A 24551-nucleotide genomic window follows, 5' to 3' on the forward strand; every position below is an offset into this window, starting at 1 on the left:
ACAGTGCATGCATTAAACATGTATCCGGGTGATATCACAGATCTTTCTGTATTAGAATTGAGTAGGGACTTTATAAGTCTTTATATGGACAAAGGCAGTGATGTGCACTGAGCTCTAGGATTGGGTAGGCAGGCAGTGGCAAATTGAGACGCACACACCAATTACAAATTTGTGTGTCGGCAGGCGAGTACAACGTTTCCTCGGGTGACCATATTTTCATTTCCAAAAAAAGAGGACACTCAGCCTGACCTCGAGATACTTGATACTCAGGTACAAGATGCCATACAGTCAAACTATTTTAACATATGCCTCCTCTGTATGGGTAGAAAAAAAAAAAAAAACACTCTTTTTGAAGTCTTATTTTTTTTAGCTCAACACTTGCCACTCAGTTAAAGGTCTGCCAGCCACTGTAAAGGTAAAACGGACAATTCCAAACCCGCCCAGACGAATGTAATAAAGTGAATATCTCCCTCTAAAACAGCCGAACTCCTCACAAAATCAAGCTAGCAATAGCAATGCCAAACACCATGCAAAGTGAAACAGCCAGTTAATCGAAGCACATCCACAAAGCCAATCTCGCACCATTCTTTGTGAAAAGTACGAATAATTCTTTGTCCCTTACTTTGCTGAAGATCCGGTAGCTAAGGCGTTGGTCTCCCATCCTTCAAAAGATGGCGTTTTCCCTCAAAAGAAAGGCGCAAAAATTGTTTTATATTCTCCAAAGTGGCGTCATCTAACTGCTTTGCTGTGCACTAAGTGTGTTTTAAATTTCGCTTCCCTGCCTGGGAGACCATATTTGTATGTGTGCTGTTTTCTGTGAGTGAAAAAAAAAATTGGCAAAAAAAAAAAAGGTGTGCCATCAGGAGGATCATTTTTGCAGCATTTTTGCCTGCAGGCAAAGTAAAAAGTCATTTTTAATTGAGGTATTAAAATCACCGAATGTTGTCACTTTTAAACCATAGGTAGTGTAGGCTTTCTGAAATGAAAGAAATAATTAAAATAAATAGAAAAAGTCAAACGGTTTCAACTTTCATTTTGCAGCGCCTACCTTGCCTAGCCTGAACGCATGTCACTGAAAAAGACTTGGGGCACAACTCAAAATCCCTCAATTAATCAGGGGTTGGGATACAGTCTTTTGTAATGCTGAATATTATTTCTTCATTTTCCCAAAACGTTTTGCATAAATGTATGGTTCGATGGGGAAGGCCCTTGCCTGTGCCCCAATTCACTAAGTACAGTCCCATAAAACAACACATGGGTGATTTGGTGTAGAAGAACAAACTTCAACCTTATCAAATGCCTTTGGAGTCAACTCAAATCCCTCAAATGTCCAGCTGGATAAATGATGAAAATGTGAAACAGACACGCTCCAACACCTTGAAGATCCCCAGGTAAGGAAGCACTTAAGTAGAGGCAAGCAGTTTTAAAAGAAAAGTTGACGTAAAAGTTGGAAAGATGTCTTATTTTATAACTTTAGGAACAATGCGGCCAGAACAGCAAAAATAATAAGTCCTCCTGAAATTCATCTTCACGGTACAAATGAGAAGTGGAACAAAGTTTTCTTTGATTTGCGTCTAGATGCAGAAAATAAGTAAAGAAAAATGTACAGCGGGTGCCAGACAGAAATAATACACCTCAAAAAGTTGGAGATAAAATTAACTTATTACAAAGATGTAGAGACTTTTGTTATGCTACCTAACGCCATGTTCTTATGTTTGGTTAATTGGAAGAAAAAAAATGAAATCCAAATGAATTAAAATTGGAGCAGTGGCCTGACGATTTTATGTATAAATTCAAACGAAGGAAGAGTTCAAATGATGTGTACAGTACACAAAATGCATGTTTGTGGGGGCTCCTGGTTGTTGCTCTATTTCACTTTCACTTAAACATTTGCGACACCCGCCAGGAACAAAAGAGACTAACGAACAACAGTGCATATTTCGAGTACTTTGCATTACTTGCATAACACACCAGACGGCAGCGAGACCTCATACCAGCATACCATACGTGCATAAAATAAGCTTCCATTTCATACAACAGAAATCTTGCGTTGGAGAGATCACAATTAACTGGAAATCACGATGGTAGTACAAATATGTCGATGTGCATCAAATACTGTAAGACTTGTTTAACTTCAGCTCTTATTTAGGAGATATTTAATCAATTAAAAAAACATGCCTTTTTCTAAACAATATATGCATGCATTTATTTCATACTCTTATGTTGAATTTTTAGAGGTATAAAAAAATGTTTTTGTGTTGATCAGTGAAAAAATGTTGTGGTGCCATTTGACTTTGTTTTTTTTTATTTTTTCCACAGTAACTTGGAATTGATTGAAACTTGAAAGCTACGACTTGAGATCTACATGTCCAATGGAAGAGCATTTAATGTTTGTGCTTGCCACGATAGGATGCCACTTGCATGGACAGACAAATATATATTTCTAATTAATAAAAATATTTACATACCACAATAACAACAATAAAAATACTTCTGAATCGTGGATTTAGTGAACCCCTAAAAATGTTACGTTAATGTTTGGCTACATTAGATGAATGGGGGGAAAAAAGCAAATTGTGTACATAAATAAAATAATGCAGAATGTTGACAATAAAGTAAAATATAGTAAAATAAAGAGAGACTACAAGCAGTTATAAATATAGTTAAATAAACAGTTAGGAAGAATGTTTTCCCCTGATTTAATTTTCCGAAACAATGTATTTCTGGACTACAAGCCGCTAATTTTTTCACTTGCATTCGACCCTGCGCCTAATACAAAGGTGCGGCTTATCCATCAGATCACAAGGGGGCGCAAGATCGTCAAGCAGAACAAAACAAACCAAGTGAGCCCAAATACAGTAGGAGAGACAATTTGCACCCTCATTATGGAAAATAAAGTAGCGGGAACCCGGTGCAGTAACATCAAAAACACCTGCGGCTTACAGTCGGGTGCGGCTTATATGAGTAATATTCCTCAAATTTAACTAGCGCGGCTTATAGTCAGGTGCGCCTTGTAGTCCAGAAATTACTGTACCTGTATTTATAGGACCACCTCATTCCATATATTCATCAGTTCACATTGTTGTTCAGGGGAGGGGGAAAAAGGTTCATATTTATCCGCAGAACAGTTGTCCAAACACATATGGGGTGTGCAAACATTATTCTTCCAGAGTTCCAGCTCTGACCTTCCCCCTGTGGGTTTGTTCAATATTTAAATAGTTTCTCCTTCATCTAACCCAGTAAGTTCTTAAATAAAATGTTCAAACTTTTTTTTTTTTTGTTCATCATTAAATACTCACTTTTCAACACACTTGTATAATTTAAGAACATTTTAAAATCTTTTGTCACCATCTACACCATCCAAAGACAGGCAAAAAAAAAAAAAAACGTAGCAAAGGAATCAATTATTCATAATATAGACTGGACATAACTGTCAAAAAGAAAGAACATGCTCAGAATATTAAAGATGACCACGATTTCAAACTATAGCAGCTGTGCGCATTTAAAGCAAAGACGTATTATTCCGACGGCGTTACTGCAGCTTGGCGAGTATCACTCATTCATGTGGCGAGGTTGCTGAAGTATTTGGGACAAACGTCTTGCTGGATTCATGTATCATATCCAACATAATTAATAACATTACAGTCAGTGCGATTTTGGAATGTATTAATCACGTTAATATGAAAACGCTGACTGAACTGGCCCCACCGCCGCTGCGTCTTCATGCTAATGAGTCTACATTCCACATGGGCTTAGAAAACAAGGTCAGTTACAAGTTGTAAAAAAAAAAAAAAGATTATCCTCACATCCTTATTTAATGAGCTTCATACAGGAGTGCAGGATCTCAAAGCCGTGCAGCTCTCGAAGTTTGCTCACGTGTCTGAAAAATAAAATGAGAACGGTGACAAGTTGTTTTCTTTTACGAAGAAAGGTCAACATATTCTTTGGTCATGAGAACAAAAAATGAAAACAAAAGCGTGAAAAAGTGTGTCGCTGCAGGCCCGTCACTTCCAGCATGTGCTTGACTTTGATTTTACGCAACATCGGGTCTAATCAGTGAGGAAAATAGCTGTCGATGAGGAGAGTTATTGACAAGTTCTGCTGTGAACTAAATATAGCAAGCGGACGTGGTTTATAAATAGATTTAGGAACTTCTTTATTCTCTGATGCTTTGTTCTTTCTCTCCTATTCTCGTAAGTTACAGAGTAAATAAATAAAATAACACAAATATTTTTAATAAGATTTTTATCTGCTTTTAGATAAAAAATAATTGAAATGCTCCAATACTGTTTAACTGGGAATCAATGACTAATTTATGCGAGCGAGCGATACCAAGCAAATTGGTCAGTGTTAAATTTCCAGTGTTTGATCAAATATGCAGTGAGCAGTGTTATTTTAGTACTTTCGACACTACTCAGTGATTACCAGTGTAGATTTTTAACACTATACAGTGTTGGAGTGACATTGGTTAAGGGTAAAAAAGTAACACTTTAAAAAGTGTATGAGTTACACTCAGTGGCGTGGACACATGTAAACACTTTTCTAGTGTTAGATTTAACACTTTCATTGTTAATCTTTAACACTTTCAGTGTTAATCTAACACTGGCGATTTGTTTAACACTGACACTAGTGTAGAGTACTTTCGACACTACTCAGTGATTACCAGTGTAGATTTTTAACACTATACAGTGTTGGAGTGACATTGGTTAAGGGTAAAAAAGTAACACTTTAAAAAGTCTAAGAGTTACACTCAGTGGCGTGGACACATGTAAACACTTTTCTAGTGTTAGATTTAACACTTTCAGTGTTAATCTAACACTGGCAATTTGTTTAACACTGACACTAGTGTAGAGTACTTTCGACACTACTCAGTGTTTACCAGTGTAGATTGTTAACACTTATACAGTGTTGGAGTGACATTGGTTAAGGGTAAAAAAGTAACACTTTAAAAAGTGTATGAGTTACACTCAGTGGTGTGGACACATGTAAACACTTTTCTAGTGTTAGATTTAACACTTTCAGTGTTAATCTAACACTGGCGATTTTGCTGTGCACTTGAACCATGTAATGTAAATGCAGCCGGATGCCATTAATGTATGACCATTGTCACCTTATTCACTTCAACTTATTTAATAATGTCTGTTCCAACATTTTTGCTCACTTGAAAAGTGGGTGGGTTCAAAAAAAGCATTGAGTTGTTTAACATATCTGGATGTAAATCCCACGAAATAAAAGATGGATTTCTGAAATGTAGTTTCATATTCATCTTTTGATCTGAAACTCAAATGTCTTCAGTACACAAAATAATCGGCCTTGCTGTTCCAACTGTATATGAGTAAATACGGGTGCCACGCTAGCAAGGAACTCAATTTCTAATTTGGGTTCTGAGCTGAAGAATTTTGGGAAACCATTAGCTGACCGCCATTTCATCACTTATTGCTGCTTCAGACTTCGTTCTATCGTATAATCACGAGAATCTGCTTTGCAAAGTGAGGTGATTGCGCACCTGGGCTCGGATTGACACAGCTTCCCCAGAGCAACGGCTGCATTTTGCTGCACAGCTGTCTTCTTAGCGTCTCCGGCTGCATGGCGAAGCAGCTCAAGCACGATATCGGTGCCCAGCAGGTTGCTGGCAATACCCTTCAATTCGAGGCAATGGGCCAGGCACAGGGCAGCATTTCCTGACACCGCCTCATCACAGCTGGAGCTCAGCAAACGACGCAGAACAGACAGCTCTGTTGCCAATGATAGCCAGAGAGCAAATTAGAAGAGAATATGAGTGTTCAAATATGTGAACAGTCATATGAGCATCAACAGGGAATGTATTTTTGCATATTTGGTAAAGCCTAAAATATCATCCATGCTTGTGGAAAGTAAAGGGATTCTGTCAATCATTTCTTACTTTTGTCAGACTTCACCAGCTCCTCACGGGCCAACTGGCTGGCGGCCGAGCACACCGTCAGAATCTTTATAGCGTACTTAGTGGCAGCCAAGTCAGCTTGCTGGCAGCCAGTCAAAATAAACAGCACATTATTCGACTTATACTGTGAGACATGTTTTTGAACTGGATAAAAGTATCCCAGAGGCCACTATAACAGGAACTAATGATCAGATTCATTGATTTGAGCAAGGTAAGGCATAAAAAATTTAAAAAAAAAACACTACCTATAATTACACAAATAAAACTTAAGCATCTATTAACTCATTCACTGCCTTTGACGGCTATAGACGTCAAAAATTTATTTGAACTATTTCTATTAGTTTAACATTTTTCCCACTTTTGTTAACAAGAGTATGAAAACCTAGATTTTTTTTTATTGTATTAGAACAGATATCAAATTTGTGATTAATCGTGAGTTAACTAGTGAGGTCATGTGATTAATTACGATAAAAAAAAATTGTAATCACCTGACACCCCTAATTTTTAATAATCTTTTCTTAAAATAAAAAATAAAAAAATGATTATTAAAAAAAAAAAAATTTTTAAAGAAAAGATTAGAAAATTAGGGGCATTAGGGTTATTTTTGACCCAATTCTTTTTAGAGTGTGAGCAGCTATGATGTCATTTTCAGTCGACAGAAGGTGGCAAAATGGCCGCCCACTGAGCTGGATAAAAACAGGTGGGTTTTGCTGCTTAATTCATCCTCCACAAACGCAATATTAACCAGAATGGTGCGTTTAGACCTGAAGGGGTGTAAAGAACTATGTGTAAAAAAATAAAATTAAAAAAACACTTCCTTTTTCAACCCTAAACCTTAAAAAGGGAAGCAAGTAAAAAATTGGCAAGTATACGGAGGTCAACAATATTGATTACACTGTACTATAAATTGAACTTGGTTGTCTGTAACGAAATAGATTATGTTCCATTTCAGGCATCACCCCCTAAACCGATTGTGGTTGTGTGTACGATTGGGCACCTTGAGCTGTCGCTGCACCGTCTTCACCACATCTCGCTGAACAACATGATTAACAGCCTTGGAGGACTGAGGGAGGACGCTGCTCAACACACCCATGGCTCTCTGGAAGACAAAGAAGAATTGTATCCAAACAATGGCCATTCAGACCAAATGTAGAAGGAATATAAAACAAAAGTGGTAGAGAATCAAGAGTGTGGAGTGTATCAAGAAATCCCTGTGTTGAGTGGAAAAAGGCTGAGTGAGAGTGTTCAAGGAAAATGACTCCTAATGGAGATAGGTTGAAAACGGAGAAAGAATACCAGATGCAAGCTTTATTACATGGAATCAATAAGCATTTGAAACTGGATTTAAAGAAATAGAGATGGAAAATGACATTGTGCAGGTGGTGAGAGTTCATCCTTGTAGTGTGGCTATAAAAAGATAAAGGCCAGGACGATAAAAAAGAGAAAATCAAGTATTTAAGAAAGACCCCAGGGTCTTGTCTGATTTGGGAGGCAATTTATAGATTAAGGACTAACCACTGCTTCAGTTTATGAAGATTGCTTTTGTATCATGCGATTTAAAGACCATACTTTTTTTTTTTTAAGTTGTAACCCAGCCTTTTCCAAACTTTCTAATCCACAACCCCATACCCACATCTCAAACACACCTTCAACAACAACAAAAGTCAAAACAAAGCAGTTTGACAGGGGGTGTGCAACACTGCATCAAGGTTTTAAAGAGCCCTAAAAGTTGCACTCAAGCAATATTAGAAAAGGGATGAGAGTTAGGAAAAAAAGTAAGGATGTTCGATTTATTTTCAGGCCAAGACCACAGTACGAGTCCTCAACTCTTGAGTAGTCACAAATATCACGAGCACACTGTAAAAGAGAATTGTTGAACCAATTTAAGATTACAAATTGATTTGTTGACTAATTTTTAAAAATTGCTTCAATTGGTAACACACGATTGAATTAAGTTCATCCAAAGTGAATATATTAAGCTTAACAAACTCATAATTAATTAAACTTATGTATTCACTTTGGATTAATTTAATTAAATCGTGAGTTACCAATTGAAGCGATAAAAAAAAAAAAGTTGTTCACAATACAATTTGTAATCTTAAATTAGTTCAACAATTCTCTCTTTAAGGTGTACATAAATTTTCCTCGCAAAAAAAAGACAAATAATTTAAAAGAAAGACCTATACATATATGCTCAATATAGCATTTTCCTTAAAATTGCTAGAAATGAATGGCAATTTCTTCTAATTCCTATTTTTTTGTGTCAAAACACTCCTTTAGTTTGTTCATTTAAGTTTTCAATCACCTCCAAAATTCGCTGAAAACTCTCCCGGAACAGAATATATTTGTGTGATCAGCAAACAAATTGAACTTCAACAATTTTCATACTCTACATGTCATTAATATAACATAAATATTTTTGGACCTAACATTGACCCCTGTGGTACTCCACGTGTGATGTTCCTGTCCTCAGATTTATGGTCACCTATTTCCTCAAACTGTTTCCCGCTTTTTTAAATAACTGTGCATTCAGCTCAACCCAACCCATACCTTCCCAATTAATCGAATACCGGTAGTATGTCGTGGGCTTCATTCATTTTGTAAGGCTTTTTTTGCCCAAAATGTTCCCATAAGGTTGAAAGCATAGAAGCACAGGATAAAGGGCCAATATGTCTAGCATCACATCTGACGGACAAATGCATCAATTTAAGAGGTGTGTCTCAAAACATATGTCCATATAGTGTCTCTGCCACATATTTTGAACGGTACAATACTTTTCAAAGGCAATGTAAAAAAAAAAGGGCATCGATAATTGCTTCTAAGAAGACGGTACTTGGTATTCATGCTTGAGGGGATGTTAGCGAACCCAACATTGCATTAAAAAGGCAGAAGATTGGACAATTTTTTTAAAAAGGATGTTGACATGAGGCAGGAAAAAAAAATTAGCTTGCCAGGCAGTTGGTGTGCAGTAAAAGTGAGTAACGAGTCAGACGGGTGCAAGTGTGGGACACTAAGCCCGCCGCTTAGGTAGAGTGGAACTGCTGAAACAGCCGTTAGTACAGACAGCAGCACCTGGAGCTGGAGCTTTTAATCAAATACAGTGAGGTATATACAGCACCCCCTGAACACTGAGAAATTCAGCTTCTACGTGAGGACTTTGTTGCCAGAGGCCTTACAAGGCAGGAAATGACCCGCACAAATGTCATGTGGTTTTGCTCTGGAAAATAAAACTTGTCAGGAAACTTCAGTGCGACTGTAAAAAAAAAAAAATGAAAACCTGAAGGGAGTTAGGCCATTCCGATGCATTTTGTTTGTGTGTTACATTGCTATAAAAAGGATCTCTCACTCACCGTAACAACACCTTCGTCGTCATTCCTCAGCAGGTCCAGACAGGAGCCGCACAGTGAAACTGCGCTTTCCTACAAATAAACCTCTCACTTCTTAATGGAAGAAATCAAGTGCTGCTTTTTTTTTATGTGGCTCTCAAAGAGGATGACATAACCTTACCTTGATGACAGGGGAGGTCAGGGTTGAAAGGTTGATGATCAACCCAAGTAGAGGGTAAAGAATTTCACTGTAACTGCATGTGATGCATTTCTTCTGTAAAGACAGTCAGTGAATGGTATGTTTATGTTTTGTTTTTTCCATTAATGTAAAGACTTGTAATATATCTTTTTTTTCTTCTTTGGCATATTTTTCATTTGCTTATGGGGCAGTTATGAGTATGGCATAAAATGTATAAAATAGGACCTAACTGATTCAACAGTCCGCTGATTACATCGGCTTATATTAGCCCATTTCAAGACAATTATAATTAGATGGCGTTTTGCCAATTAAACAAACGATAAACACTTCATTTCTCCTAAGTAAATTCCACTGTGTTGGAATCACTTTTATGTGAAACTTTTTAAAGCGTTAAGTCCAGTTCCCCTACTAGTTTAAACACAACATTATGATTAATATGTATTAAAATGCATTTGTGGAATATGAATTAAGCAGCAAAATCCACCCGTTTTTATTCATCTCAAAGGGGCGGCCATTTTGCCACTTGCTGTCAATTGAAAATCACCCAACCATGGCTCACCTGTTTCCTGGGTTTGGTCATCCGACCGACGTTCGCAAGCTGAGCCCAAGTTAAATCATTAAAAAGTGTTGCAAAACACTCAAAAGATCTTCTTGTAATTCACATCAGTATTGTTGTAAGCGTTAAGAGACCAAAAAAAGTGAATTCAGTCATTATTTATATTTTGAAACTAGTCAGCCGATTCATCAGCTCTCTTTTTTCTTTTTTTCTTTTTCTGGAGAGCTCAGTATTGTTCATTCGGTAATTTTACCGATTTGACATGTCATCATCATTGCTCTCTCTTTTTCTTTTTTTTATATATATATTTTTTTTGTTTGTGGGTGTGTATGTGTATGTGCGTGTGTATTCATTAGTTCACCTAACACATATTAAAAAATCCCAACACTTCCAGTCAGAGTCGTGAGGCCGTCAGGAGACCCGAGGAAGGACCAAAGAAAAGAAAGCTCTATTTTTTTCTACCAAATTTTGTAATCGACATCCGACCTCAAAAACTCCAAATTGGTGGAGCCGTGCTTAAAGTCTGCCTCGTAATTGGTGGTGACAAACATGTGACATGATCAGGGGAAAAAAATCAAAGCAATTCTTTTGATCTACATGACTATTTCTACGTTTTCTACACAACAATACAAATATGCGATGGCACTCACGATAGCAAGCAGGAAGGCCTTCCAACATTCTGCATCGTGAGCGAGAGTGTGACGGATGACATCATCTCTACTCAGACTGCCAACAGCTGATAAAAGCGAAGGGACCACGTGCCGATTGTCCTTGCCGATATTGCTCTGTAAAGTGAAAACATACATGACATACATGCACAAAAAGTAAACACTGTATCCATTTATTATCATCTCACCGTTAACGTTGTGAATGGCTCAGTGAAAGAGTCTGTCAGTACATTCCTTATCTGAAGGCAAAATCTGCAAAACATGATAACACGCAAGTAAGACAGATATTTGTGCATGTTGCCACACATTACGGGTCAAATTAATAATGAATGTGCGATTAAGTCCAACATGCACACGGCCTAATATGCGCCATATGGAGACTTCATTTACAAACAGCAAATGTAACCTTTCAAGACGACAAATTGGTGCATTAAATGACCATCTTGTACTCCCTAATTTACAAGAAATGTCAAACCAATTAAGAAACATTTCTCCAATTCTGTATTTTGTGATTGCCTTGGAAGATTTGACTTGGCATAAGGCCGAGTTGATGAAAACTACTTTTAATCCAGTTCAATCGATCGTCTGTGGTGCTTTTGCTCTTTAGGATCACGAGAGAACTCTCTGGACGCTTCATTTGGAACACCTGAATAACGTAGAGCAGAGTTTTTGCATAGCGTACCACCTCTAAAACACTCAGGACAGTAAAGAGCTCATACTGAAAAAAAAAAAAAAGCATAATATTGTGCTTTTGTACATAACAGCAATGCATATAAACCAACTACGATCTCTAATAACGCTTAATATTGAGGCACTTACTTGCTAATGAACGCACACATTATGACTCAAAGGCATATTGCATTCCCCTTCATCTGACGATTCGATTTTAAACATAGAAGGGCCGAAACACCACTTATGAAAGTTAATCTGCACCAACAAAAATAGCCACCAGAGGGTGCTAGAAATGCACAAATGGAAATCAACCTGACTTTTTTTTTCTTTTCTTTTTTACAGATGTGCTGCTTTTAATATCGTGACATGACAACGACGATATAGTAGCAGTTTTAATATTGCGATATCACGATATTGCCGTTATCGTTACATCCCTATTCTAAACATGTATCAAAAACATACGCGCTCAGCATGGTACGTCATGATTTATTCAAATAACAAAATTATTTCATACTATGCCGAGCAAAAAAAGAAAGTAGTCAGAAGAATCTGTGCAATATGAATTCCCGTGTATAACGTTACGTATGGTGAACCACAGGGTTCCGTTCTGGGGCATCTGCTGTTTTCATTTTCATCTGGTATAGTATAGTATAGGGTTTGGTGAATATGCATAGGAAACTAGTGGGGTTAAGTACCTCCAACTAGGTTAAGAATGACTGGTCTATAACTCAAATTGAATTAGGACTTAAAAGTTTTTTTTTATTTATCTCCATTGGGTATCAATGTTTTTTTTTTTGGGCGGTAAGTGTGCATACAGACAAAACGCACGATTGTGACCCCACTGAACTCGGTGCCACATAACTCTCCAAGGAAGATACGGCGGAAATTGATTTCAGTGCTTGGCACGTCGACTTATTTCCTGCTGTGTTCAAGAGCCCCAGTTGTCCTTTCATGTCTGTTTTCATGAGGCTTCGGAAAGGGGAACAGCTTGAAAACAGCTTTTTACCTTGAAGAGACATTAACACTTGGGCCACGCGTTGATTTATTAAAGAGCTACCTTTTCCATTTCTCTGAGAACCTTTTCGTGATGGAGCCAGATTTTGAAGTGCGTTTAATATAGATATGATACATGGAGGTAAAATAGGCTGGCCTGTGGGTCACACTCATTTCTCGAAAGGTGTATTCCCACATTCGGAAACACGAATCATGTGGCGGTATGTGAGGAGAATCGGGCTTGTAGTGCTGCGCTTGTACTTTTTTTCTCTCGCCAACTCCTGCAAAATGAGGAGCGCTCTGTTCTCCCGTTGCTGCCCTGGCCTCGAGATGCACGCCATGAGGCTTCTCGTTAACCTTTAGAGTCAGATTAAGGAAGGGCAGATAGGAAGGAAAGTCAGAAGAAAGGACACAAAAGGGAGAAATGATAAAGCGTTTTTGGCAAATGACACCTTATTAACTTGAAATTGCATTCCGTCAGAAACTGTAGGAAAATGCTGAGAGAGGTTGTGCCCAGGCAAAAAGTCCTCGGCTAGCATGCTAATACGCCCCACACTAAAATCATATTCCAAAGCTAAGTCATTAAGATTTTAATAAGGCTATAATCAAGCTGCATTATAAACTGTAATTGCTTTGGAATTCAATTTGGCATTATCACACATTAGTGACAATAAAGGAAATAACTGCATCACATTCGAAACAGATTTGAAAGCAATGTAAAAAAAAGTTAGCACAAAAACCTGACAGCATGTATCCCGACGATGACAAAACAAAACATCATACATGGGGACATCCAAGTTGTCAAAGAGAAGACGTCGGCCGTGCGCAGTAAGCGAGAACTGACGTAACAATTGCAGGCACTCTTTCTGCACTGCATCATGTTTCGATGAGATCAAGGGAACAATGGACTCTTTGGACACGGGACATGTCAGCAGCGTTTTCTGGTTTTCTTCTGAAAAACACACAAAGAGATGTTTACATCAATCTCGAGACATACGGACAAAAGTATTGGAACACAATCAGGAAATGACAGTGAGGACTAAGTAGGGCTGTCAAAATGAAAGCGTTGACTCTATTTACTTCCTTTTATGGCCCTACAGGCAAACTTAGTCACTGGCTTACTTTCAGTTTTACTTGACACCTGTAGGAGAAATCTCAAGTAATTTCTGCACTTTACAAGGCCAAATTCAAATAGCATATTAGTTGTACGTCTTTGGCATATCATCTCAGAGCAAAATACGCTGCTCAAGTTACCTCCACGGGGGCCCTGTACTCTCTATTCAAGGATCAGTCTTTGATTCTAAATATACTTTCTATTTGAGGATTTTATATTCATTCCAAGATTTTACTCAAATAAATCTTTTGTTTTTCCTTTTTTCTTTTTTTTCCCGAGAGAGCTCAGTATTGTTCATTCGGTAATTTTACCGATTCGACATGTCTCTCGCTTTTTTTTAATTTTTTAATTTTAATTTTTAATTAAAAATTTTAATTTTTAATTTGATTTATTTTTTTATTTTTATTTTGTATGTGCGTGCGTGTGAGTGTGTACTCAAGTAAATCTGTTGCAAGCTTTAAAGAAAAAAGTAGAAGCAGGAGTAGGAAAAATGTGATTAATCGCGATTAATTACAGAAATTTGTGCGATTAGTTGACAGCACTAGAACTAAAATAAATCTGGTTCTTTCAATGACATTCTATGATGAATGATGTTGGAATCTGTTTGTGAGATGTGAGTACATACATCCAAAAGAGCAAGGCTGCGTCTAATACATGAGCTGCAAAGAAATCCAGCGACAAAGGGATGAATCACTGTCGTCGGGAGTCTAAGAAGGCTTGACAAAAGAGAGCTTAGCAAGCAAATGTCTTTTTCTCTACATACCGTTTTCACTGCAGGTGATTGTCCAAACATTGAGAATGCAAACACACAAGTCTGGGCTGCACGGGTCATTTGCTTCCTGCAACAGACAACTGAGGAAAAAAACAAAGATTAAATCATTTGTTTTCTACTAACTGATTAAAATTGACTTTTAAATTGTTTTTTGGGGCACTGGGGTAATTGGCCAGCCATTAACGCATTTACTGCCATAAATTAATAAAAAAAAAAAAAAAAGATTATTAAAAATTAAAGGCAAGAGGCAGTTAACATTTTTAATTGTAATTAATCGCATGACTTCACTAGTTAACTCAAGATTAATCAAAAATTTTACATTTGTTCTAAATGTACAATAAAAAAAATTCTAGGTTTTCATACTCTTCTTAACAAAAGTGGGGAAAAAATGTTACATAAAACATATTACCTATACTGCAAAGAAAAACATTTGGTTTGACTTCCCCTTTCTCTCTACCTGTCAAAACTAAGCATCATTATTTTTTGAAAGGTGGCCATTTTGAAACATTTCTCAAATTGGATCTCATTAACTCATTCACTGCCATTGACGGCTCTAGATGTGAAAAATTCATTTGAACTATTTCTATTAGTTTCACATTTTCTTCTACTTTTGTTAACCTGAGTATGAAAACCTAGAAAAAAATGTATTGTATTGTAGACTCTTTTTTTTTTAAGAAAAGTTTATTAAAAATTAGGGGTGTCGGGCGATTACCATTTTTAATCGTAATTAATCGCATGACTTCAATAGTTAACTCACAATTAATCACAAATTTTATATCTGTTTTTTTTAGGTTGTCATACTCTTGTTAAAAAAAGTGGGAAAAAATGCGAAACTAATAGAAATAGTTTAAATGAATTTTTGATGTCTATAGCCGTCAATGGCAGTCAATGAGTTAAATGTGCATGTGAACTTAAATGAAATGTCTGCTGAATGTGGATGTAAAATGATCTCAACACTTCTGCCAGATATGCGGCCGTCTAGAAATCAGCTATTTTTATCAATTTGCAGCTGCGTTCCCCTGACACTGAGTGTTCCCACTTTGTAATGCCAGTGCTAACAATTGACGTGGATGCGACAAGTTAATTATAACCTTCCTGATGTGCCATGAGGGAGTCAGGATTCGCAATTTCTGAGAAAGAAGTGAGGGAAAAAAAAGCTCACTTATTTCAATCTTCTGATTCTAATCTTGTCGTCGCGCAACAAGAGCGGAGTCGGGTCAGGAAGCGATCTCGGCCATCATTGTCCGTGAATGTGCCTATCTGCTGCTTCATTTGTCAAAGCTCCGCTGAGAGCTGACAGCCAAACACTCCCTCTGGTCTCCTTACCTCCTCGTTGTGTCATTGCTGTCGATGAGACTGAAGCCATCGTGCAGCCTGAAAAGCGTCTGGCCACTGCCTGTTGGGGCGAAACGTCGTAAATGACACGAGATGACAGTGTAGCATATTTCATCATTCCCGTACGGAAGCTCTCGCATTTGGTTGCATTTACCTTGTTAGAGTGAGCTTTGGAAGCAATGGCGTGATTCCAAGCTAACAATGAGCTGCATTACACAGAAAGTCAAACGGGAAAAAAAAAAAAAAAAAGAGAGAGCGATGATGATGTCATGTCAAATCGGTAAAATTACCGAATGAACAATACTGAGCTCTCCAGAAAAAATAAAAATAAAATAAAAAAAAGACAGTCAAACGGAGAAGTGAGCCATTATTTTTATAAGGCGGAATGTCAACCCTGCTGAGATACTTTCAGCGGCAGGTTATGTAACTCGTGCCCTTTTCTACTCAATGGCACTGTCAGACTGTTGTTGTTTTTTTATCACTCAGTAATCATCAAAATGAAGAAAAAGAAATATTAGATGAGAAATGTTAGTCAGTGTGAAGGAAAATATACTAAAACAGTGATGCCTAAAATTTTTTTAAAAAAACGATTACTACACGAAAGGAATCAAGTTCTGTCATTTTTGGCGCGATGTAGTCATCTGTATTTATGCTGGGGTGGGAAGGGTTGCAAAAGTGTGTCAAAATTACCATATAGAAGAAAAAGAAGGCAGCGAGCGTGATGGATTATATGCAAACTACGATGTCCGCCTTTTGGCAATGCCTCAAAATGAGTTGGTGTAAGATGTACACACTTTCAAAGTCAACTGTTGGGTCACAATAAAGAGGAGAGTGGTGGCAGCTTTATGAGAGGAAAAGTCTGAAGCTTCCAACAGCTTCACAGTCACACAATAATGATACATAACAATTTGCTTTGTGATTAAAGCGTTGAAGTTAAAGCGTTAATTGATTAATTAACTCATTCACTGCCGTTGTCGGCTATAGACGTCCAAAATTCATTTGAACTTTTTTTTTTTCATTTTTGTTAACGAGATTATGAAAACCTAGATTTTTTTTTTTTGTATTAGAACAGATATAAAATTTGTGATTAATCGTGAGTTAACTAGTGAAGTCATGCGATTAATTACGATTACAAATTGTAATCACCTGACGCCCCTAATTTTCAATAATATTTTCTTAAAATAAAAAATTAAAAAACGATTATTAAATTTTTTTAAATTATTTTATTTTTCTATTTTTTAAAGAAAAGATTATCAAAAATTAGGGGCATCAGGTGATTAAAATTTGTAATCGTAATTAATCGCATGACTTTACTAGTTAACTCACGATTAATAACAAATTTTATATCTGTTCAAAATGTACCCCCCCCCACCCCCCCAAAAAAATCTAGGTTTTCATACTCTTGTTAACAAAAATTGGAAAAAAAATGTTAAATAGAAATTGTTCAAATTAATTTTTGACGTCTATAGCTGTCAATGGCAGTAAATGAGTTAATCACAAAAAATGATCGCATTAATCATGAATTACTGATTACTAAAACTGTTAGGTTTAACCTCTCACTATTGGAATGAAAAAAAAAGTCCCATTTGTTGCTCTGCTTCAGGTGAGTCACTACAAGCACTTAAATACTGCTTTTTCTTGACTTATTTCCTTTTGTAACTTCGGAACCCTCCCGAGATCGGTGAATCAGTGGAGCAAGTTATAAAGAAAGATTAGAATGAACACAAATGGATCCAGAGGAGGCAGCGACTTGTTCAAAGAGAGTTTTTTTTTTTTTTTTTTTTAAAGAACACTCACAGTCGGCCACTGCTTGAGAGAGAATCTCCAATATTCCGCAGTAGTAGAGCAGCATCTGCCCAGGCTCTGACAGCTTCTCCAGAAGCTGAGGGATGACCTTGGCCTTTTCCACTCCCTTGTCAAAATCTTGCTTCGCATTGAATTCGTCACTCTCCTTCTTCTCTTCCTGCTCCATCTTAGTCAGGTATTCTGTGTTACAGGAACAAGGTTATATTAGCAGTAACGAATATTGCCCGTCACCCTCAATTTTTCCATTTTATGTGCTTTTTTAAACATTTCCCCCTGGGGAATGTGTGTGCGTGACTCTGTGTTTTCTGTTGAAAAAGGACTCTTTTGAGTTTCCCTCCAGCAGGGACTGGACTTCGTTTTATATCACAGCTCCGACAGACCTGAAATCCTGTCTGATAAGCAGTCCCCAGACCCTCTTTTATGGTCTGGCCTATCCACAGGAATTAGCCATGTGTTTTTTGGGGGGAAACAATGCCCCTTGGAAGTTGTATGGTACAACAGCGCCCTCCAACGGTCACTATCGGTTAACGTCAAGAATCCTGCCGCTCCTAATTCACCTGAAGTGGACATACACGGACTCTATGTACTTGACCGACATCAAATAACTCCTGTTGTTTATCTTTGTACACAACCTGTATGTCTATCGCAAATGAATGATGTGTGTAATTTCTGTAGCCACCTAAGTTTAGCTAATTAGTAAGCTTAGCGGATTCAATAACTTTATGATCGCGGTAATGTTTGAAATGTGTTCAGAAGGATAAATGAAGCATCTGGCTTGTCAATTTTGATCCCAAAATTATCAAATACTATCCCAAATGCTTGGTCTCAGTCGACGCACGGAGGGAGCGTGACTAAACTCCCCCTCCCCCACGGATTAGTAATTCTCTTATGAAAGCAAAGAACTCCATGATTAACTAAAGTAGCAACTTCAGATTATGAATACTTGATAATAGGATTTTTATCGTTTAGTTTGCTCCAACAAATAAGCAAAGTCAAGGTGGTGCCCCCAGAGGTTGCTGAGGAAATTGCAACTCCCCTCAGTACCGTCTAAATTTCTCATTAAGCCATTACGGCAATCCAAATAATCGCTACATAGTTAACTAAAACTAAAATTAAAAGAAATAAAATAAAAACGAAAATGCTTTTTAAAAAATAAAAACTAACTGAAGCTACATTTTATGTTTACAAACTAAAACTAACCGAGAAATTCTACTGTATTTGGATTCTTTGTATGTCATGGTTATATATGGACAACAAAAATCCTTGGATTCTTGAATATTTGATTTAGATTGTGAAGGTGTACCAAATTAAGTGCACAAGAGACCTGTCAAATAAAACAAAAACAAAAAAAGAGACCGCTGCAAAATAATCAATTTCTTTGCTATTTGAGAAAAAAAATCATTTTTGTTTTACTCTATAAACTGCTTTATACTGTCTTCTCTTTGTTTGTGTGTGCCTTTATTGGGAGCGCTGTTCATGTTGTACCCGATTTGGCCACTTAGGGGCAGTGTGGTCCCACGCGGTCTGATACACTGTTAAGTTGTAGCCACATTAGAGGGTAGCAGGAAAAAGTCACGATCAAGTTATTCCAATAAAAGTATTTTTTTTGCAGCGTGGCGCCATTCTTTTGAGTGATAAAAGTGCCGCGAGTAGCAGTAGTAGTAATTAGCGAGTCAGACTGGAGTAGATCATTAAGATTCCTTGAACATCTATCAATTGAAGCAAAAATCGTTCTTAATCGAAAATCGATTCTGAATTGAATCGCACACCCAAAAATCGGAATCGAATCGGGAGAAATTCAAGCATTCCCACTCCTACTGACAACACCCTCATTCAATTTATTGCCATTTAAACTATTTATTTGCACCAAAAATTAAAATGGTCAAAATGCCAAAAAAAAGTCCAGTATTTTTCTTTTTTCTGTCTTAACGTTTTCCAGAGCAGCATCTTAACATGAGCAATGGGAAACGACTCATACTTTACCTTTAGCCGTGTTCTCCATCTGTGGCTCAAGTTGAGCTATCTTTTCAAAGCACGTTCTGGACTGGGAAAAAAAAAGGGAGAAGCATTTGTTTAATGTCTTGTGTATCCACATTGACTCAATTGCTATCTCATTATCTACCACGTTGCCATCAAAGGCGCTACCCAGAAAAAAGTGAGGAGTCAAAAGTCAATAACATGTTTTTGCCATGTTTAATGAGATGTTCAAGTATGCACTTCCCTGCATTATTCATTTACCACCTTTCCCATCCTCACATCTCTAAATATTCACACAAAAAAATGCTTCCACTTCCAACCGCTACAGTCAGAACAGCTCCAGAGCTACATAAATATGTTACAGAAATATGGATCAGTGCTGCTGCCGAAACAGACGACAGCAAAGATCCGAGGAGATTTCACATGAAAGCTGACGAACGAAAACGACTTTCATGCTAAGCAGCTTACTCGAATCATGTTGAGCCTTGAAATTCTGTTAACTTGTTAATGTATCACCAGCATAAAAGTATCGGCGTTAAAACGTGTCTATCGTGATTAGATGAGACGGTGAGCGTGCTGTGGCTGCACACAGAAACAGTGAGATCGGATCAAATGAGCGCTACTTACTTCATGATACTTCTTCAAGCCAAGGTAAGCCTTTCCCATGTGGACGTAAGCCTTAACGCAGTTCTTATTACACTGATACAAAAAGAAGAGTACACTTTTAGTAAAGGCACAAAAATCTCGCAATTTGATTTTAAAAAAATTCATTCTGTAAAAACACTCAATTCTTAAATCATATATCCCATATATATATATAGAAATGCTGTGAATCTGTTCCAGTCTCCCACCCAAAAAATGTGTGCAATATGATTTTTAACTCATTGACTGCCATTGACGGCTATAGATGTCAAAAATGTATTTGAACTATTTCTATTAGTTTAACATTTGTTTCCACTTTTGTTAACAAGAGTATGAAAACCTAGGGGGAAAAAATATTGTACATTTAGACCAGATATAAAATTTGTGATTAATCATGAGTTAACTATTGAAGTCATGCGATTAATTACAATTAAAAAAAAATAATCGCCTGACGCCTTAATTTTTAATAATCTTTTCTTTTTTGAAAAAAGATTATTAACTCAATGTTTTTCACTTTTATGTTAAAAAGAGAATGAAAACTTGGGAAAAAATTATTGTACATTTAATTGTAAATTTAGAACAGATATAAAATTTGCGATTAGTCATGAGTTATCTATTGAAGTCATGCGATTAATTCCGATTAAATTAATCCATCCATCCATTTTCTTGACCGCTTTTCCTCACAAGTGTCGCGTGATTTAATTAATTAATTAATTCCTAATTTTAAGAAAAATCTCAAGTCATGTAACTCATCTGCCGTCGTAGAAAAGTATTCCCAGAAGGGTTGAAGCTGCCAAAGCAGCAAAATGTGACACCTGCGACCGATACGATTTCATATTTGTGTGCCCCGGTACGAAATAGTGCAAGGCTGACTAACACATGAACACCAAAGTGTCCAAACAGCCACATTTGCAACATTTTACTTCTAATTTCATAAACTGTGCAGTCTTATAAAATTATGCCAGCTGTTGGCAGCAAAACTGCCTTGAATTGTGGCTTGATTACAAACAGTTAAATTCCACTTTTGCCAACAGGCGTCAGTGTTTCTGTATGACTGCTTTGCTGTGAAGTGCATCCCATTAATCTAGCCGACCATCGTGTGGCATGAAATGACAAATGAGGCTGCAAATGACTGAAGAAAACATCCAGCAGTACCTTACCTTCAGAGCCCATTCACAGTCACAAATGGCCTCCTCGTACCTCTCCAGATTGATGTAAGCCTATGGAGATGCAATCTCATTATGCCATGCCTCAAATAGTTGCCAAGTAACATATAACATAGAATCCTATTATATATCGAGGAAAGCGGTACCTCATATTTTAAGTCGTACTGAAAGACGGCTATAAACGTCAAAAATTCATTTGAACTCATTCACTGCCATTGACGGCTATAGACGTCAAAAATTCATTTGAACTATTTCTATTAGTTTAACTTTTTTCCCATTTGTGTTAACAAGAGTATAAAAAACCTAGAGATTATTTTTTGTACATTTAGAAGAGATATAAAATTTGGGATTAATCTTGAGTTAACTAGTGAAGTTATGCGATTAATTACGATTACAAATTTTAATTGCCCGATGACCCTAATTTTTAATAATCTTTTCTTTTAAAAACATTTTTAATAATCTTTTTTTTAAAGAAAAGATTATTAAAAATGAATTACAATTTAAAAATGTAATCGCATGACGACCTAACTTTTAATAATCTTTTCTTCTTTTTTTTTTTAAATAATCTTTTTTCAAAAAAGAAAAGATTATTATAAATGAGAGGCGTCAGGCGATTACCATTTTTAATCGTAATTAATCGCATGACTTCACTAGTTAACTCACAATTAATCACAAATTTCATATTTGTTCTAATACAATAAAAAATTCTAGGCTTTCATACTCTTGTTAACTAAAGTAGGAAAAAAATTAAACTAATAGAAATAGTTCAAATTAATTTTTGACGTTTATAGCCGTCAATGGCAGTGAATGAGTTAACTGAAGTCATGCCATTAATTACAATTACAAACTTTTATCGCCTGACGCCCCTATTTTTTAATAATCTTTTCTTTAAAAAAATTAAATAAATAAAAAATATATATTTTTAAATGTCTAGGTTTTCATTCTCTTGTTAACAAAAGTGGGAAAAAAGTTAACTCATGATAAATCACAAATGTTATATCTGTTCTAAATGTACAATAATTTTCTTCTAGGTTTTCATACTCTTGTTAGCAAAAATAAGTTAAACTAATAGAAATAGTTCAAATGAATTTTTGACGTCTATAGCCGTCAATGGCAGTGAATGAATTAAAGGTAAGCAATGCCAAATAAAGTGGTAATTATTTTGCAGGCAACTATTCTATATTACTCCGTATTATTTCCACTGTGGAACACTTAAATGTCAAAAACAATTATAAAAGTATTTACTTGCGCTCTGTTGGTATATAACGGCTGCATGTCGCGTAGTTCATCCAAGCCGTCACTGTAATATTTCACAGCAGTCTCATAATCTCCTTGAGCATAGGCTTGATTTCCTTTCTCTTTAAACGCTGTGCAGACAAAAAGCATACAACGCTAAACAGGAAATACAGCTGGCCCCGCAGACGGTACAACAACCCGTCCACCTCCCAGTAGCAGATTGAAGTGGCAGGTAACAACACACCAGTGGCCTTTTTCTCTTGAGCGAGCCTCTTCTTCCTCCTGTCTTCCGCATCCCTCTCCATAAACCTCATGAAATTCTCTGGCCATAAAAAGAAAAGCACTTCTATTGGCATTTATGTCTACGATGTAGAGCCCCCGGTGGCATAAACAGTAACAATAAAAAGAAAAATAAAGAATCTGTTGCCCTTCATTACAGGGGACATTCAGTGTAATATTTATTTTCATTGGGCCTTACCTGCATTTTCACTTTGTGCATCCTGCAAAATATAAAGAGCAATTGTAAATATATTATTGACAATTAAGAGATTTGTAAAGGGAAAATATGTTTACAACTGTCTGTGTGTGTGTCTGCTCTCTACCATAGGAGGCTTTGGTGTTGGGTTTGTATTGATTGTGGTCTTGTTGACTTTTGTTCTGCAGGATCCATTGAAGGCTGCAATCCGGCAGTCTGCCTTCTGGATAGCTTTTTGCTGGACTTCCACGTTTGATGAATTTAGGTCCTTCACGAGCTTGCCTGGGGGGTGGGGGGCATTTCACAATGCATGGTAGTCATTAGCAATGTTGTTATGTATAAAATAACATAACATACGATATTAAAAGAAACTGTACACCTCAGCTCAATTTAACATAGAGGCTAACGTTGCTGGACTGTATGCTAATGCTAACGCAAATGTAAGCTAACTCAGCCAAAACATCCATGTTTTCTTTCTTTTTTTTTACTGCCAAAGCCCTAATTACATGACCACATATTAAGGATAACACTTACTTATATCGTCGACATTCTTCAAGAAAACGTCCAAGTCTTCAAGTGAGTCTATATAGTTGTTTGGCTCCATTTCTCTCTCTTTTTTTTTCTATATGTGAAGTACACAGACGGTTCAGGCAAGTTTTCACATGGATTAACTTTTTCCCCTGCACTAAACAAGGTCAATTTTATTTTATAAATTACCACATTGCATGTACAGAGCGTTTTATGCGATGCCACCAGCGATTGGTGGTGAGTTGGCAGCGAGACCGAGATGTCAACACTGTGGGTTACCATGACGACGCGATGCCTTCAAAGATAATTGTAAATTCCACCATCAAACCTAATACGGACACGATGACGCCGTTTACACAAATTGAAGTCTAAACATCACGTCGATTTATAACAAAAAAGCTAGATACAAGCCAAGTCAAATTCATAGCGAACATATCCCCGTCTTTTATTTGTTACGTTGTAATTTAAACTTTTTTTTTTTAATATGCTGTAGTTATTATTTACACTTTAAATGTTAACACGTTGTAGAATGAGCATAGTAGGTTATTGACTTTGAAACTGTGGTAGCTTACACCCCCCGCCTCCCCTTTCATTTTTCTGAAGCAGGTACATCAGCAGGAGCATCTGACCCTCAGAGACCTCGTGGCTAGGTGACCTCGTCTATGCCTGTATCAAAACAACATCAAAATCAACAAAAGCAGTTCTCAAACGTACATAATTCAAAGACCCTACAATTTTTAAAAGAAATGATGATGATGATGATGATGATAATAATAATAGTAAAAAAAAATATATATCATTCGTTGTATAGTACTGCCCCCTAGCGTTTCTTTTAAATATTGTACAGTGCCAGTCGTTCTCAAACTAATTAAGCAGAGCCGATGATAATAATGATAATAATAATAATAATAATAATAATAATAATAATAATAATAATAATAATAAGGAGTTTTTAAAGTGAACTTCAGAGCTTCTTCTGTTGTAGAAAAAAATCTGATGGAACAAGATGTTGGCTTTGAGGTTTGGCACCTATTTCCTATCACTACGTATTTCTGAGAATAGTATCTAGCATCTACGTGTGTGCACGACTAACTAGAAATGAACCAAAATGTAAGACTAGCTGGACCGTTAGCTTCCAAATCAGTATAAACACAATGGTACTAATT

General features: G+C 36.7%; 1 protein-coding gene across 4 annotated transcripts; it reads right to left on the reverse strand.

The window, feature by feature from the left end:
* Positions 1 to 2287: 2287 nt before the first annotated feature.
* Positions 2288 to 24103, reverse strand: ttc12 (tetratricopeptide repeat domain 12). 4 transcript variants are annotated; one of them, XM_077566729.1, is made up of 22 exons: positions 23958 to 24103; positions 23392 to 23479; positions 22985 to 23139; positions 22861 to 22882; positions 22627 to 22704; positions 22392 to 22513; positions 21141 to 21200; positions 19966 to 20037; positions 19345 to 19405; positions 17353 to 17541; positions 15547 to 15616; positions 14212 to 14300; positions 13118 to 13286; positions 12596 to 12691; positions 10858 to 10921; positions 10652 to 10786; positions 9428 to 9520; positions 9271 to 9339; positions 6918 to 7019; positions 5903 to 6002; positions 5507 to 5735; positions 2288 to 3880 (listed from the first exon to the last, which is right to left on the reverse strand). In XM_077566729.1, exons 1-22 carry the CDS (start codon positions 23976 to 23978, stop codon positions 3811 to 3813), a joined length of 2154 nt encoding a protein of 717 aa, XP_077422855.1. In that variant the 5' UTR covers positions 23979 to 24103; the 3' UTR covers positions 2288 to 3810. The 4 variants fall into 4 exon arrangements, with proteins under 4 accessions (XP_077422855.1, XP_077422856.1, XP_077422858.1 ...); XM_077566730.1 differs by lacking the exon at positions 23958 to 24103 and adding an exon at positions 23575 to 23659; XM_077566732.1 differs by lacking the exon at positions 12596 to 12691.
* Positions 24104 to 24551: the final 448 nt, after the last annotated feature.

The sequence above is a fragment of the Vanacampus margaritifer genome, chromosome 5 (genome assembly GCF_051991255.1).
Source record: "Vanacampus margaritifer isolate UIUO_Vmar chromosome 5, RoL_Vmar_1.0, whole genome shotgun sequence".
Classification (NCBI taxonomy): Eukaryota; Metazoa; Chordata; class Actinopteri; order Syngnathiformes; family Syngnathidae; genus Vanacampus; species Vanacampus margaritifer.

Excerpts from the sequence above, each read along its gene's own strand:
- ttc12 (XM_077566729.1), bottom strand. The coding sequence starts at position 23,978 with ATGAAAGGGGAGGCGGGGGGT. Across the intron at positions 9,521-10,651 it reads AGGCCTTCCTGCTTGCTATC|AAGAAATGCATCACATGCAG; the intron begins GTGAGTGCCATC and ends CTGTCTTTACAG. Across the intron at positions 7,020-9,270 it reads ACGACGAAGGTGTTGTTACG|AGAGCCATGGGTGTGTTGAG; the intron begins GTGAGTGAGAGA and ends TTTGTCTTCCAG.